Below are 15,571 nucleotides of genomic sequence, written 5' to 3'. Positions count from 1 at the left end.
CCCCCGCCCCCTGGCACTTACTTGAGCGCTGTCCTGTAGTGGTAGACGGCCTCTCTGTTCCGTCCCTGGTCCTTCAGGAAGTTGGCGTAGTTGTAGTGAACCTTGGCGTTGTGGGGCAGCGTTTCAACTCCGGACCTAAAATCAGAACGTACAGTTGAGGGATACGGTCAGCGCCTTTGGGTTCTGCTCGCCGCTCTGTGACCCCATCTGTGAAATGTCCACCACAATTGTCCAAGTCAAGTTGTCCAGGATTTGTGAGCTCCATCAAACTAAATGTGAGTCTGGGACATGATGAAGGCAGGAAACAGCCATGCAGGTGTGAACAAGGCCCGTTTCCTCCTGCCAACACTCACAACAACATTTCCTTTCTTAAAAAAAAAAAAAAAAAAAAATTTGAGATTATCTACAAAAAGACCCCATCACAGAGGGATGACTGCAGACTGGTCTCCTTACTGAGTTTTATTGGAAAACAACAGTCCCCAGGCTTCTTTACTTAATCTAAACTAATGTGAGTTGAATGGTTCTACACACTACAGGTAAGAAAATGAGGTTTTGCTCCAGAAGGTCTTCATGTCTGCACATCTGCAGGAACTGCTATGGCAAAATACGGAGGCAGGCCTTGAAGGCAGCATGGAAGGTCCAGGCTGCGGGGTGGGGCCTGTCCATCAGCCCCTGCCTGAGACCACACAGCCAGAGGTGGCAGTGGTGGGGATCCATGAGGGAGTAGGCTGCTGTTGTTTCAGGACCCTCCCTGCAGGGGTGGCAGAGTCAGGGAGGGGGCAATGAAAGTGGGGGTGCTTGAGGAGCAAGCTCCTGGACTTAGACATGGTCACTGGGAAGTGGCCCTCGGGCCCTGCCTGGTGGCCAATGGGTTAGGAAGCAGCACTGCAAGCTGGCTGCAGCTACTTCAGTGCGAGTTCGATTCCTGGCCCTGAGGTGACCCACAAAGCGCGGCAGACCTCTCCCGTCTCTCCTGCTGCTCCCCTCAGCAGTGTACTTCATCAGTTGGCCTGTTCTGCTCCCCACTCTGTCTCTGGTCAATCCTCTCACTGCCCCTGCACCTCTGGCCTGTACTCCAGTTCTGTATGCATAAATCAATAAATCTTAAAAAAAAAAAAAAAGTGGCCCACACCTGGCAGCAGGAAGCTGAGCATGGAAGCCATGCTCACGACTACCCCTTCTCCTGCCTCTCAGGCTCTCAGAGAATAATCAGTTGGTTTGAACATCCCTCTCAGCTCCAAACAGGGACCCTGGGAGGGGGCACATTAGTTGAGTCTCAGAGCCTCAGAAGTCTTCGGACAGTGGCCTGCTAGCTCTGGTAGTGGCGGCTGGCTGCTCACACACTGCATTCTCCAGAAGGACAGATGCTTCTGGACGAGCTGTGGTTTTCTTTCTGTTTTTAAATACTCAATGGCAGAGGGTCTCACACCAGCTTGGTAGGTTTACAACAAACCTCCGGCTGCTACAAACCACCCGAATGCCGGGCAGGCGGCAAACTAGACCTACAGGGCTTCAGCCGGGTAGGATCGTTCACAAAAGCATTTCACCAAAATGTTCACAAAAGCATTTTAGCATTTCACAGGCTGCTGAAAGTGAGAGAAAGCAGACACGGGGAGGAGGAAGCGACATGAGGCGCTCAGGCCCGCTGGCAGAACAACCCGCTCAGGGCAAAGGAGCAAGCCCAGGCCGCTGGGGGTTCCAGGGGCTGAGCTCTATGGAGTTATGGCGGGGTCCAAGAGAGACCAGGATTGGAAGCCTAGAAGTGGACAAACTCACCCAAAAGTCCCCTGAATTGGGAACAGGCCCTACAGCACCCCCTGGAATAAGGCTGAGATGACAGTCATCACATATTCAGGGCTGGGGTGGTCACTTTGGGATGGACAGATACACGAAGACACCCCTGTCCTGCCAGTAAGTCAGCTAAGCTTCCACAAGACAAAACCAGGTGATATTTTATTTTATTTTATTTTTTTAAAAAGATTTATTTATTTGTGCATACAGAACTGGGGTACAGGCCAGAGGCTCAGGGGCAACGAGAGGCTTCACGAGAGAGAGCGGGGAGCAGAACAGGCAGATCGACGAAGTACACTGCTGAGGGGAGCAGCGGGTGGGTCAGGAGAGGTCTGCGGCGCCATGTGGTCACCTCCGGGACAGGCGGGAATCGAACTCATGCGGAAGTGGCTTTAGCTTCTTAGTGCTGTGCTTTAACCCGCTGCACCACCAGGGATATTTTAAATAGAAGAATACAGTGAACACCCATTCATCCATTCATTTGTTTGCTCATTTTTGGCAGCCCACATATCTGTCCTCTCCTCCCCGGGGACCTCCTGCAAGGCTGTCTCTCTGGTTGAACTCCAAGGACCTGCCTGTTCAGTGGCCTCTGCAGACGTCAGCAGGGCTTTCTGGGCCAGCGCGGCCATCCTGTGACGGGTGAGGATGAGGGCAGGCACCTGCCCAGCTCGAGCTCGGCCAAGGCCTCTCGCTCAAGGGCTCCGGGGAGAGGATGCAGGAAGCAGGGAGTGGTGCCCTCAATCCTGCAGAGCTGTTCCTGCCCCTGCAGGTCGGGTTCTAGCCTCCCTTTGATCCTGCACACACCCCTAAGACCTGCAGGGGATTCCGATTCTGCTCTCCCTGCTTATCCCTAAAGATCACTGCCCTGAGCCACTAGGGAGATGGAGCTGGAGACAGCAGCAACAGGGGGCCCCCACAAGATGGGGAGAACCCCACCAGGGGAGCCGGGAGAGGGGCCCAGGTCTACAGGCTGAATAAGACTGACTGAGTCCCAGAAACTGGACCGGAAGAGCCCCAGTCCCAAAGAACATTTCCACTTGACAACAAGTTTAGGGTTGTCTAATGGACACTCAGGTGCACAAACAGCCTTGACATTACATAAAAACCTGCCAGGAGGAGATAAAGCCTCACCTTTCCTGGCTGACAAGGTGTAAAGCAGCACCAGCCAGGCACAGGGCATGGTGCCAGGTGGGTGGTCCCAGCCAGGTGCCCGCGCCGGTACCCACTGCCCTCGCCCCTGCTGCGCCCACTGTCCCCTGTCCATCTGAACAACAAAGCCAGGCTTCGCGCTTCACTTTACTTCCAGCTGACTTCCCAGCCCGGCGTTAAGACCGTTTCTGTCTCAATTCACAGGAACCCAAAGCCTTCCCCCTCCTCGGTCTTATTTTCATAAATGCACTTAGAAAGCTCAGGTCCCACTCTACACCATACTAAGTGAAAACATGAAATCTCAAAGTCGAAAACGAACCTCCCATGTTGAAAACTTGGCGGAAGCGTTTCCTGGATTAATGAAACGGCAGGTCCACATCGCCAGACTTGTCTGGCGCAAGGAATGGGAACCAAGCAAAAAACGGGCAGAGATTCGTTTTCATCCGTCCACTCCTCGTACCTGAACAGGGACTCTCGGGACAGCCAGATCTCGTTCTGCTTCACCGTTTTCCAAGAGAAAAGTAGCAGCAGCAGCACCGTGGCCACGGTCAGGACGGTGGCCCCACATCGGTTCAGCCACGCCCAGAGCTTGCTCAGTCCGTGCACGAAGAGGATGCAGGAGCCCATGCTGGAACACAGGGAGACGGGGGTCACTGGGGCGACGCTGCCTGGGCCCTCCAGCCTTCCCCGCGTGCCCCGTGACGGAGACACAGACCCCAAACTTAAACAGCACTTAGAGGTCTAACTTACGGCAGTGGCACCAGCACATCTGTGGGTCCCCTGGCAGCTGAGGGGAGGGAAACAGGGCCTGCTGCCCTGCAGCCAGGGCGCCACGAGAAGTCCCCCTTGTAAATTATGGAGCTCCCGGGGGACCCTCCACCCACACTCCCGCCTGTCACTGCCATCAGCTGGCTCTGTTGATATGACAAGTCCAGGCCTGGATGCTGGGCGGCAGAGGTCACCTTACAGCGTGGGGAGACTGACTAGAGAGCACACGTGGGGCAGATACCCGCGGGCTGGCAGGGAGAGCGGGCACAGCTCTCTGCAGACAAGCTGTCCCAAGCCACTCTGTCACCTCCGCCCAGCTTCTCCAAACACGGGAACAGGGGGATCCCCGGAGAAAGGGGACGTGCCAGGTTCCCTGCCCCGCCCAAGAAAGGCTGAGCAGGGAGGAGGAGACAGGGAGAAGGGAGGCAGGTGATGGGGCAGGGGGGCCTAGCCTCTAGTTCCAGCAGTAGCACTGCCGAGAGCGGGCAAGCCCAGAGATAAGGTCATCATGAAACACGCCTGCATGAGAAACCCCTTGATAATGACGTGGGAAGTTCCCCAGTCTGCTGCTCAGGTTCTGCTACTTGCTCAGGCCTGCTGCTTGGGAGAGTCTGTTGCTTGGATTCTGCTGCTTGCTGGAGCTGGAAGTTCCTGCAGTATGCACGGCTTGACCGCAGGTAGCTATGGCTACCCTGACCCCCTCCCAAGCAATAAGGAATTATTAGGCTGTGATGATGAGACGACAAGCTTCCTCATACAACCTGTGTAAAACCTTACCTTTCTGTAATTCGGGGCTCAGCCTCTTGGGACTGATCCCACTGGGCCCCCGGGTGTGACAAGTAAATCTCTCTCATCACCTCTCTAAGTGCCGTCTGATTCCTCTACAAAATTGCTATAGCATTAATCCAGTATCACTGTGGTAAAAAGCCCCATTTACTTGCTCCATGATTTCCTCCTCCTCTCTCGTGACTGGCGCTGACATACAAACTCTGACAAACGCAGCCCCTGCCTGCAAAGGTGGCTTCTGCAAGAGCAAACCGACTCCTCAAGAGAAATCTGTCCCCATCTTTGGGGCAGAAATACCAGGAGGCGCTTCTGAGGGCCCTGGACCACAGACCCTGGGGATCAAATCCACGGGAGCCCACCCCCACCCTCCCAGATCCTAAGTCAGCTGCTCCAGTTCCCTGAAGTTTCAGAGTTCACTGCTTGGCCCATGAGGATCATCACCCTGTTCTCCATAGGTCAACAGGAACAAATCCCTGTCGTCTTACTTGACACATATCCCACACTGTGGGCCACAGGCTCAGCCTGATCTATTGGCAGACAGACGCCAAGCCAGGCACCCCTCAAGTTTCCCGGGGTGCAAGGCCTGACTTCCCTTTCCCCAGACACCGCATCTGACCATCACAAGTAGCCACGGAAACCTCAGACATGATAGAACTTAAGTCACTTCAAAATCTGAAAACCCAAAACCTCTTCCCACCTCCACCACTTCCCATCCTGGCTGCAGACTCTGGAGACCTTCTAGAAGCCTCTCAGCATCACACTGCTGACCATTCTCGGCCCCACGGCTGCACTGCTGGTCGCACTGCCTGCTACTTCGTCTTCTAAACCCTGTCGACCCCAACCCCGAGGAAGCAGCGTTTGTGTCTGGCCACATGGATAAGAAACACCCACTGAGCCCCCCCACCCCACCTCCAACACCAAGAGCAGCAGTGAGCAAAGCCCACATTAACCCTCCTCGTGAGGACTTAGGTGGGGGAGAAGCCCCCAAGAAGCAAGTTAATAGCATCACGTAGAGCGAGACATGACTTGAGCAAGCAAGAGGAAGGACAGACAGTGGGGGTCGGGGGGAGCAAAAAAGGGGGAGAGGGAAAATCCCTGAAATGCAGGAGGGTGCCCTGCAGACACCCCTAGTCTGGGCTGGGAGTTTCTCCACCTGCCTTCACCAGGCTTGGGCATCCTCTTCCTGCAGCTGGGCGGGTCCTCCTCACACCCCAGAGGCCCTGGGGCTCACCCCACTCCTGCCGCGCTTGGCAGAACAAAGACACGGCCGCCCTGCCCTGACCCTCGTGTTCACCTCCTCTACCTTAGTTCCCACGCAGCTCCCCTCTCTACCTTAGTTCTGGGAGCCACAGTAGGGGTTCGCCACCCAGCGGCAGGAGATGGGGTGGTAGGGAACAGGTCCCCACTGCTCTGGCAAGGGTTTCGGCACGGAGAAGATGGGTTATACAGCAAAGGTCGGCCAGCCCGAGATGGGCCTCCTGGGCAAAGGGCTAATGTCAGCAGGGGCTGGGACAGCAGAGCTTCAGGCTGTGTTAGGAAGCTCCCCCGTCACTGGGCCAGGAAGACCTAACCCCATCTCTTTTCTGAGGGCAAGGTAGCATTCGGCCTGCAAATGCATGCCCACTGTGGGGACCTCCCTACCTTTCCCCACAGCCTTCTATCTTAGCTGAAGTATTTAAGATGGGGTCTGGGGCCACATGGGTGTGTGTCTGGGCTGCTCCCAGGAACAGAAGGAGCTGCATGTGCTATTATTAAACTTCTTTTCGGCTTGTTGTCTTACCACACTGTCTGATGTTCATTTGATATTTGCCAGCCTAGAGGAGACCTGAGGGGTACAGGCTGATTTCCTCAGTACCTGAAAGAAGACAGCAACAAACCCACTGGCTATTTCAAGGGTCTCTATGTGTCCAGAGGGCACCCTGGGTCCCAGGCACCTTGCTAAGTGCTTCCTGTGGGCCTGCACCTATTATCAGCGGGGCTGAACTGGCTTTAAATGTAATCTCTGATGTAAAGTTCCAGTCCTCCGTGGCTTCCATTTCACAGATGAGGATGTGAGAACTTGGAGGAGCTCTGTGGCTTGGCTGTGATCCCTGAAGCTGTGTGAGAGCTGGATCCAGAGGCCTGAGTTGCGCCTGCTCCAGGGGCTGGCCGAGGGTTCCCATGAGGGGCCAAAAAGCAAATAGTGCAGGTTCTTCAGGCACTAAGGGCTCCGAACTTTCCATTTGGCTCTATTCTGGCCCAGGAACACTGCCAGGGACACGGTGTGAGCGAGCGAGCATAGCTTGTTTGGACAGATTTAGCATGGCCCGCAGTGGTCAGCAGGCGGAGCCCAGGGGCACAGTGGGCAGGTTCTGGCTCCCACCACGACGAGGAAAACAGGGCATGGACTGGCACAAACCACCACTTATTTAAAAAGGGCTTGAGAGAATGTTAGGCTATTTAAAGTAATTTCTGTTTAGGCTTGCCAGTGCCTAAGAAGCTTCATGCTTTGAAAGCATGAACGCCTGAGCCCTCCCTGGTGGTGCAGAGGCTTAAAGCGCGGCATTAAGAAGCTAAAGCCACTTCAGCATGAGTTCGATCCCCGCCCGCCCTGAAGGTGACCACATGGCGTGGCAGACCTCTCCTGACCCGCCCGCTGCTCCCCTCAGCAGTGTACTTCGTCAGTCGGCCTGTCCTGCTCCCTGCCCTGTCTCTGGTGAATCCTCTCGCCGCCCCTGCACCTCTGGCCTGTACCCCGGTTCTGTATGCATAAATAAATAAATCTTTAAAAAAGAAACCCAAAACAAACAAACAAAACACGAGCGCCTGATGACGGCGCTGAAGACGCTCCACTGCTGGGCCACTTTGTCCTTCCACGTCTGCTTTAGTGAGGCTCCAGCAGCAGGGATGCCCAGGTTTCCCACGGCCAGGGGATAGGCAAGCCCTCGCTCTCAAAGCGGAAAATCAGCAAAACGAGGAACTACCAGCTTTCCTGGCCTCCAGGAGCTGGAACTGGGCTCTGCTGCTCTGGCCAACCTGGCAGAGGTGAAACTGGGCTCTGACAAAGAGCCCTCTGGCCAAGCAGAGTGACCGTAGGGTCCCCTGGCCAAGCCAGGCCAGGCAGGCGCTGGACACTAGTGCAGCTTGGCACCAAGATGCCTCTTCAGGCTGAGGAGCCTCCCGCCTCCGAGAGCAGAGCAGGCCCTGAACGTGCAGATGACCCCTCCTCCGCAGGCCAAGAGGCGGCCTGTGGCCAAGCCGCTCAGCACGCCAGCGGCAAAGTAACTGGAGACGCCACAGATGTCTGTGCTTCTATGGTGGTGGCTGTCGCCATCAGCAACGCTGGGCCTCTGCGTCAGAACAAAAAGTAGTTTGTCTGTGAGAGCTGCGAGCAGATCAGCTGGTGTCGCACTTGCAGGAGGCACTTGCGGGAGACCTGCCAGCCACTGTCACAGCACAAGGCACGATCCACACCCTGCCCCATCCCCACCACGCGGAGATGGAGTGTCTGCCCCCGGCCAAGCGTTCAGGATGTGTGCTCTGGCCTCCCCTTTTGGTCCATGATATGCAGCCCAGGGAATCAGTCTGCTGTTCAGTAGAACTGAAATCCTAGCTTTTCATTTTACAAAATTCAACCACCCACAGAGGCTTTATCATCAACGGGACAAGGCCGACTCAATCCTACACGTAATTGCTTAAAAAAATCTTGGATGGTGACTAACTGCGTTCTGACCTGCCAAGTGCCCACCTGGCAAGAGAGCTGAGGTGAGTGCCTCCTCCAGCCCGATGGGCGCTGCTGGGGCGGAGGGGGAGGCAGGAGCCCTGTGGGCTGAGCCCACAGGAGAGCTATGCTGCTGCGGGGGCCGCCACCGAAGGCGGGGGGCCACAGGCCTCAGATTTACCCTGGAAGCTGCCAGCCCTGCAAACCATGACTTATCAGCAGCCCCATTTCTGCCTTGCTCGTTCTTCAACCCAACCGGATGGGTGGGGAGACTCTGCAGGCATTGAACACGCCTGGGGAGTGTGTGCACAGCCCATGAAAATGACGCCACAGGCACCTCTGTGGTTCCAGGCTGCCCACCCAGGGGCTGGTTCCAGGGGAGCGCGGCCAAGCTTCTGTACACAACTATCTCTGAACAGGAGGGCACATCTCAGGAGCCACGGGAACAGGTTGTGGGTCCCACTTTTGGGGACACCACCAGGGCCAATACACACACCCCACAAGACTCAGTTTATCAAAGCAAATCTTCCCGTACACTCATCTCAAATCTTCCCTACCTGGCACATCTGCCTTTGTGGAAGTGAAGAGAAGGCAAAGAGCACTGTTGGTGAGTGGACCCACAGGGCAATGGGCATTGAATTTAACAATGATGCAAAGCACTGGCTATCTAGAAATTTAGGCTAGAAGTTTAAAGGCATTCAGAAACTGATAGGCATGCAACAGCGAACTTAAAACTGAATCACAGGAGTCAGGTCTAAAGGTGATAAGCCCCCTGTGGACCCATCACCACAGCTTCCCAGACTCGCGGGCACATGGGCGTCCTCCTGTCCGGCCTGGAGCAGGAGCCACCTCTAACTGCCCTGCTGGGCCTGGGTGGCCTTTGGTCCAAAGCCAGACTGCTCCCAAGGAGCTTCTGAAAGAGCCACCATGCCCTCATGTCCAGGCCCTGAGTCACTCACTTCCTCTCCCATAAGCCACCGAGGACACTGCTAGATGTGGTGGAATAGAAGCCCGGCACGTTCATTTTTAAAGTGCTGAGGCACAAAGGAAACCATCCTGACCCACTGGGTTCATCTAGACTGGCACCTAGTAATCCACCGTCAGGAGAAGAGCAAAATTCCAAAAGGCAGTTTAATAAAGACTCGTCTACCTCCTGTAGCCATGGGGGAGAAGGGAGGACTGACCAGAGCCCACGTGGGCTCCGGACCCCACCTTAACCAGCTCGGCCAAGATAGCAGGCCCTAGGGAGGAGGATGGGAGGTCATCTGGGAGGTCATCTGGGAGGTCAGCAGGAAAGGCACAGGAGACTGAGTTCTGCCTTCTCCATGGAAACAGGAAGGCAGCCAGGGCTTCTGGGTGCAGGCCCTCACAGAACCTTACAGATAAATGTCTTATTCAAAAGTGACATTTTCCTGTCCTCCAGGGCCACTCCCATGGTGTCAGCTTTTTGTCAGGATGACCTGCTTGGGGAAACAGGTTCCGCTCCCTTCCAAATGTAAGACATGTGGTCAGGCCAGCAGCTGCAGCTCCTCTGCCCGCCTGAACACACAGGCCTCTGCAGCATCTGGCCAGCCATCTTGCATCCTCAGGGCACCACTGTGCTGTGCCTGCGGAACAGAGTTGCCTTAAGCTTATGAGGGTAACCCCTGGGCCAGACCCAGCCTCCAGGAGAGAGGAAGATGTCTCCTGATGACGAATGTGGTGTTGCTGGGCAGGCAGGCTGGTGTGGTCTCCTGGTACAGAATCCAAGACCCAAAGAGAGAAGCAGATTCTCACACAAGCACAAGCGGTCTTGAGGGGAGCGGGGCTTAAAGGAGGCAGCAGCACGCATCACCTCAGCAGCTAAAGCCACAGCTGGCGCTGTACTGGGCCCGGGGTTGCAAGACCTGCTGCCGAGCGGTCTCCTCAGCTTTGAGCTGCGTGGAGCCTTGGCCAGTCAGGGGCTTCCTCTGCCCTTCCAATGCCTGACCAGGAAGCAAACAGCTGGAGTACCAGGCTCTGCCTGCATCTGGGTCCCCACCCCGCCCATCCAGCTCCTCAGTTCTGGCCCATCTTACCAGCCCTGGTTCTGAGGGAGTGATCCACTCCCTGGACTCCCATGGTGCCAGGGGCAGCCTCCCCAGACTCTGGGCCCTCATTCAGACACGGGGCTCCCTGGACTTGAAGTGGCCAGTCCTCTCCTCAGAGCCTGGACCTCTCCTGCTGAGGGGCCTGACCACTGCCCTAGAACCAGAGGCCCTGGACTCCAGCTCAGCATCCCCCTGACACGTGTCCCTGGGTCCCTTGCTGAAACTGAGCAGACTCGGGTGGCAGGGGCCAACCCAGCACATGACAAATGCTTGCTTGAAATCTTAAGGGGGAAATCAGTCACATTTTCCACAAGGTTTTCTGAATCATAAAACAGTGGAACTCTGCAACTGAGAAGGCCCTTGGAGGCCATGCAGCACTGAGGTCACTGGGGTTTTAAGATTTCCCAGATAGTCACAATATCCCAAAGGGGGAAATGGGTGGGGAGGGAGGAATTGATGGAGGGTGTGTCCCCTGCTGCTCTGGCTTCCTGTCAGGAGAGAAAGGGTTTCTTGGTTCCAAAAACAGAGAAGGGTACGAACACACTTTTTTAAATGTGTAGCGCCAACCTGGTGAAAACTCCCGTGCTCTCTTCTGTCCTCACCCAGCTGGCCACCGGCCAGGGCAACCTCTGGCAGAGATAGCTGAGTCACACTGGGGGGCTACAAGCAAGGGTGGTTCCTGGTTTTGCGGAGAAGAAAACAGCCCCCCGAGACGGCAGACAGCAGGGGACTGTGAGGATTCTCTGTCGAGTTGTCTTGCTGGGTCTGCTAAATTAGCTTGGCTAATGATGTCTCGGCTTTTCTAGTCTGACAAGCAAGCCTCACACAGATTGATGCAATAGAAAGTATAAAAAAGAAATTTTATAACACTAAGTCTCTCTGGTCTAAGGGAGAGGGACTTGGCGTGACTGAACAACTTGCTCATGCCCACGTGGGGCCCCATAGCGAACAGTTTAGCTAAGACAGACTCTAGGTGGAGAAGGGGAAGGACAGGGAGGGAGGCTCTGGGAGGGCGCAGGAGGCAAAGGTTCTGCTCCTCCAGGGAAGCAAGAGGAGGAGGTTAGGTCTTCTACAGCTGCCCGCAGACTTTACTGGTCAACAGTCTGTGTCCAGCCTTGTGAACCCTTCCTATGGAGTCAGTCTGTAACAGGGTGGTCCTGGGAAAAAGGGAGGTTCCAGGTTTCCCTGTCCTACCCAGAAGGAGGGTGGGGCTGGACAGAGAAAAGAAGAGAAGAGACAGAATCTGAAGAAGAAGCAGGATGGAGAGCCAGAGGAGACCTGAGGGAGCCACATGGAGCAGAGGGAGAGTGAAGAAACTGTGCTGGTTTCTTTGATTGGTGGAAAGAGATGTGAGGCCTGTAGGGAGGTGACTATGGCAGTGTTTATACTGATTTTGATTTTGCTCTTTTCCTCCCAGACTTGTCTGGCCATTTCTGACCCTTTTCTATGCGTCCCGGCCAGAAGTGCTTTAGTCTTGTGGCAGCTTTCAGGCCTTGCTCTGAGCCAACCCCTTCTGGGTGGACTTTCACCCACAAGGGGATAGGTCACTTCAGGTGTTTGATTTAGAAACTATATTCTTTGTCTTCCATACTGTATACTCACTGTATTAAAGTTCCTTTTCATTAAAGTCTTACATGTTTGTCTTGATGCAGTGGATGGCAGAACCTATTTAGAGCAGGCAGGTTTAGGGGCTCAAGGGTGCCCCTCTCTTCATGCCCTGTAACAAATCTTTGGCCAAAGAGACATATTTGGGGTGGCAGATTTTGCTCCCTACAATATCAGATGATAGCTCTGACTTGAATGTTTGGAAAAACTTTGGCTCTCTCTCAAATAATCTCAGTGTCTCCCAGCAACTCTGAAGAAGCATGTGCATAGGCGGCTCCTGAGAAGGGGACCCCAGTATCAGAGGAGAGGGCTCATGTGACCTCAGGCCCCTATTCTCTGCATCCTGAGAAGCCAGCAGTGCAGCACTGTTGCAGCAGAGCCCGAGGGAGAGTCCGCCTTCCCTTCCACATTAGTCTCTGGGATCTGAAGACAGTTCTAGCAACTGAATATGAAGGAGTCACCTACAGCCTTTGCTCTGTTTGGTGGTCCAGAACTTGGGGGAGGTGCCATGTTAACAGGTCTCTTTCAAAGAGTAGGGAGAGGAACTCAAGGTGACTGGTGGCACATGTGTTTGTTAAAGCGCAGCACTATGAAGCAAGCTGCAGCCACTGCAGCACAAGTTGGATCCCAGACCAGGGAGGTGACCAGCATGGCACAGCAGACCTCTCCTGACCCACCTGCTGCTCCCTTCACCAGTGTACTACAGTCAATCTGACTGTTCTGCTCTCCACTCTGTCTCTTGGGAATCTTCTACCACCACACCTCTGACCTGTAGCCCAGTTCTTGTATGAGTAAATAAATAAACCTTAAAAAAAAGAAGCAGCGAGGTCCCATTGTTTTCTTTCTTCCCTCAGGACATGTGACTTGCTTTCTCCTTCTGTGGTCTTGAAATTTCCTGGTCAGGTCACACACAATGTTGTGTAAATTTACTTACACCTGTTCACCCCTCCCTCTTTTCCACTTCCTCAGGTTTTCTTAAAGTAGCTGAGGAATTTGCTCACTGCCCTGAAGTGAGTGAATCTCTCTTCCTGTGGCTGGTGAGCTGATGTGAGTCACACTAAATGACTGACAACTGAAGAGTTCTCAACAACTCTCTGATTTACCAAGTCTAGGAAATTTCAACCCTTTGAGGGACTAAAGTGGCTTTTATAAAATACAAGATGGCCCCCATAAATTATATGTTTCTCTTGAGGTTAAGAATTAGAAATCAACAGTTCTGTAAAAGGATGATTTAAACCTCAAATTCTCCCACTTTTCCAGAAAAGACACTCACAATAAACTGGCATTTATCACCCAAAGCAAAGATTATTCCAATTTCTTCTGGTGGTAAATGTTTTGACCTCATGGCCAGGCGATGTTAGACAGTTCTTTTTTTTTAAGATTTATTTATTTATACATACAGAACTGAGGTACAGGCCAGAGGTGTAGGGGTGGTGAGAGGATTCACCAGAGACAGATTGGGGAGCAGAGCAGGCTGACTGATGAAGTACACTGCTCAGGGGAGCAGCGGGCGGGTCAGGAGAGGTTACCTTGGCGCAGGTGGGGATGGAACTCATGCTGAAGTGGCTTTAGCTTCTTAGTGCTGTGCTTTAACCCGCTGCGCCACCAGGGAGGGCCCAGACAGTTCCTTTTACCAACACATTTGGAATTACAAGGAGAGGAAGGTGGCTTTCTGGGTCTGTTCTAGTTAGGAGAAGGGAGAACAGGAGCAAGGAGATATAAGTGACTTGTTTGTTGTCAAGTGAAAAGGCAGAGGCTGAATGAGGGCTGTTGGTGTGACTCATTCTGGGCTTTCTTAAAAAATGGCCAAAGCAGGCCTCTGCAACTCACCTGGGCCCAGTTGAGGGGACCTGACTTCTCTCTGTGTGTTGAGTGTCTAAGACTTGGCTCCATGGCAACCGGAAGCCAACATTTCATGAGTAAGAAGTATGCTTTGAGCCGAAGGCTTAGCAACTGAGTTTTCTTTAAACATTTCCTCTGCCGAAGGCTGACTCAAGTTGTTGCGACAACACAGTCATTCCACAAAATGACGGTGAAATGTGTGTGCTCAGCAATGTCAGTGTGTATAGTCAGGTTTTGCCTAAAAGCACAAGGTCAGGAGGCAGGCAGTGAGAATTCTGGTGTGTAGCTTGGACACGGTCTCCAAGTCATCAGTAACTGGCCTGCACGTTTATGAGATGCAGAAGGCCTCCTCTGGGGCACGGGCACCTTCCAAAGGGTGCAGTTTCTCTGCAGTTTCTCTGGGCCTGCGGAGTCTGTAGCAGCTCAGTGTGCAGCTATCTGTCACCTCCATGGAGATGAAGTCGCTGGTCACTGCTGAGGGATATCTTTCCCAGAGAAAAGCATATCCCCCTCTCCCCACCCCCAGTTCCAAAGAAAACGGCGATATTCATACACTGTAGCTGAGGGTAAGTGTTCTCAAAGCACAAAGAAGAAAAGGTATCTGACATTCTCTTTGAGGCTAGAGTTCATGGAAACAGCTCATCTACGGATGGCCCAGCACTTCTGGCCAACTGACAATAAATACAACAAGCTTATTCTATAGAATGACACATAACAAAGGCTCAACACAAGTTGTGACCCCATGTGTTAAAAGCAGCAGTCATCAGTATGATGCAACTTAAGCTTATTAAGATCTGCCAGTGCTTTCAGTGAAAGACGTCATTCTGCTAAATGCAGTTAATAGACTCTTTGAGAGAAGAAACTGAGAAGCACTTATGTTTGTAGCCTCAGATTCTAGCACAGATGCCTGACAAAGGGATGTGAACTGCCACTGAACGAAGAGCAGCTGCGGAATCCACTGGACTGTGCACTGCAGATGAAGCTGGTCTAGACTAGCCTCTCTAAAACTCGGGCCCATCGATGATGGCCCTGCGGGCCAGATACTGCGGGCCATTATCTCAAGGCAACACAGAATACAAGGAATTTTTGTCCTGGTTTTGTCCTTTTGAACACTACTTATCAAATTTGCTTTCCCAAATTGTGTAGAAGACACACTAAGAAAATGAAGGTTGCCCTTTCCTCATGATAAAATAAAATGGTAGTCTTAAGAAAGCTATTAGGTGGCTGGGCTTGAGGGAAAGTCTCAAGTTACGACATTCATTTCTAATTAATGTATTTTTAAATTTCTAGTGCATTTATTAACAGATGCTATTTTAACTGATATGTAAGTTAGTTTTGCTGCTATTAAATTTAAAATTAATTTAAATTTCTAATTCAACATCAGTAAATAAAAATTAAGCTTCCTTATAATTTCTGCTTTATGACACTGTCTTTTATCAAAGTTTAAGCTTATGTGTGCATATACTCACTCAAATTAATTGTAGTAACATTACTAAAATCCCTTTAAAAATTTTTTTATTAATTATTTTTTCTTACATCATTTTAGTCCCCACAGTTCTCCCACTACCACATCACCGTGAGCCAGGCCCTTGTGTTCATCCCTCCCAGGTTTTTCCCCCTTCCTAGTCCTTCTTTGTTCTATGCTTCAGACCAATGGTCAGCTTGCTAGTTTTGACTTTTTTTTGTAACTTTATTTTTGGCTTCTCTAATTTCAACATATAAGTGAGACCATCTGGTGTTTATCTTTTTCCTTCTAATTTCCACTAGGATAATCTCTTCCAGCTCCACTCATGTTGCAAAACTTTTCCTTGTTAAGCGTCTTTTTTGATCTCTGCATAATATCCCACTGAGTAAATATACC

At 52.6% G+C, this 15,571-nt stretch overlaps 1 protein-coding gene across 3 annotated transcripts in view; it reads right to left on the bottom strand.

Annotated features, from left to right (window-relative positions):
- The window catches only part of TMTC1 (transmembrane and tetratricopeptide repeat containing 1), a 181,598-nt gene that overhangs the window by 48,734 nt on the left and 117,293 nt on the right, over positions 1-15,571 (bottom strand). For all 3 annotated transcript variants that reach the window (XM_012720432.1, XM_012720430.1, XM_012720431.1), the window contains 2 exons: positions 3,401-3,568; positions 22-135 (listed from right to left, as the gene is read on the bottom strand). In XM_012720432.1, coding sequence (XP_012575886.1) covers positions 22-135; positions 3,401-3,568 — 282 coding nt within the window. The remainder of the gene's footprint in view (positions 1-21; positions 136-3,400; positions 3,569-15,571) is intronic.

This window comes from Condylura cristata, unplaced genomic scaffold, assembly GCF_000260355.1.
Source record: "Condylura cristata isolate star-nosed mole 26May11 unplaced genomic scaffold, ConCri1.0 scaffold00004, whole genome shotgun sequence".
Lineage (NCBI taxonomy): Eukaryota > Metazoa > Chordata > Mammalia > Eulipotyphla > Talpidae > Condylura > Condylura cristata.
This window is presented reverse-complemented; position numbering and strand designations above follow the sequence as displayed.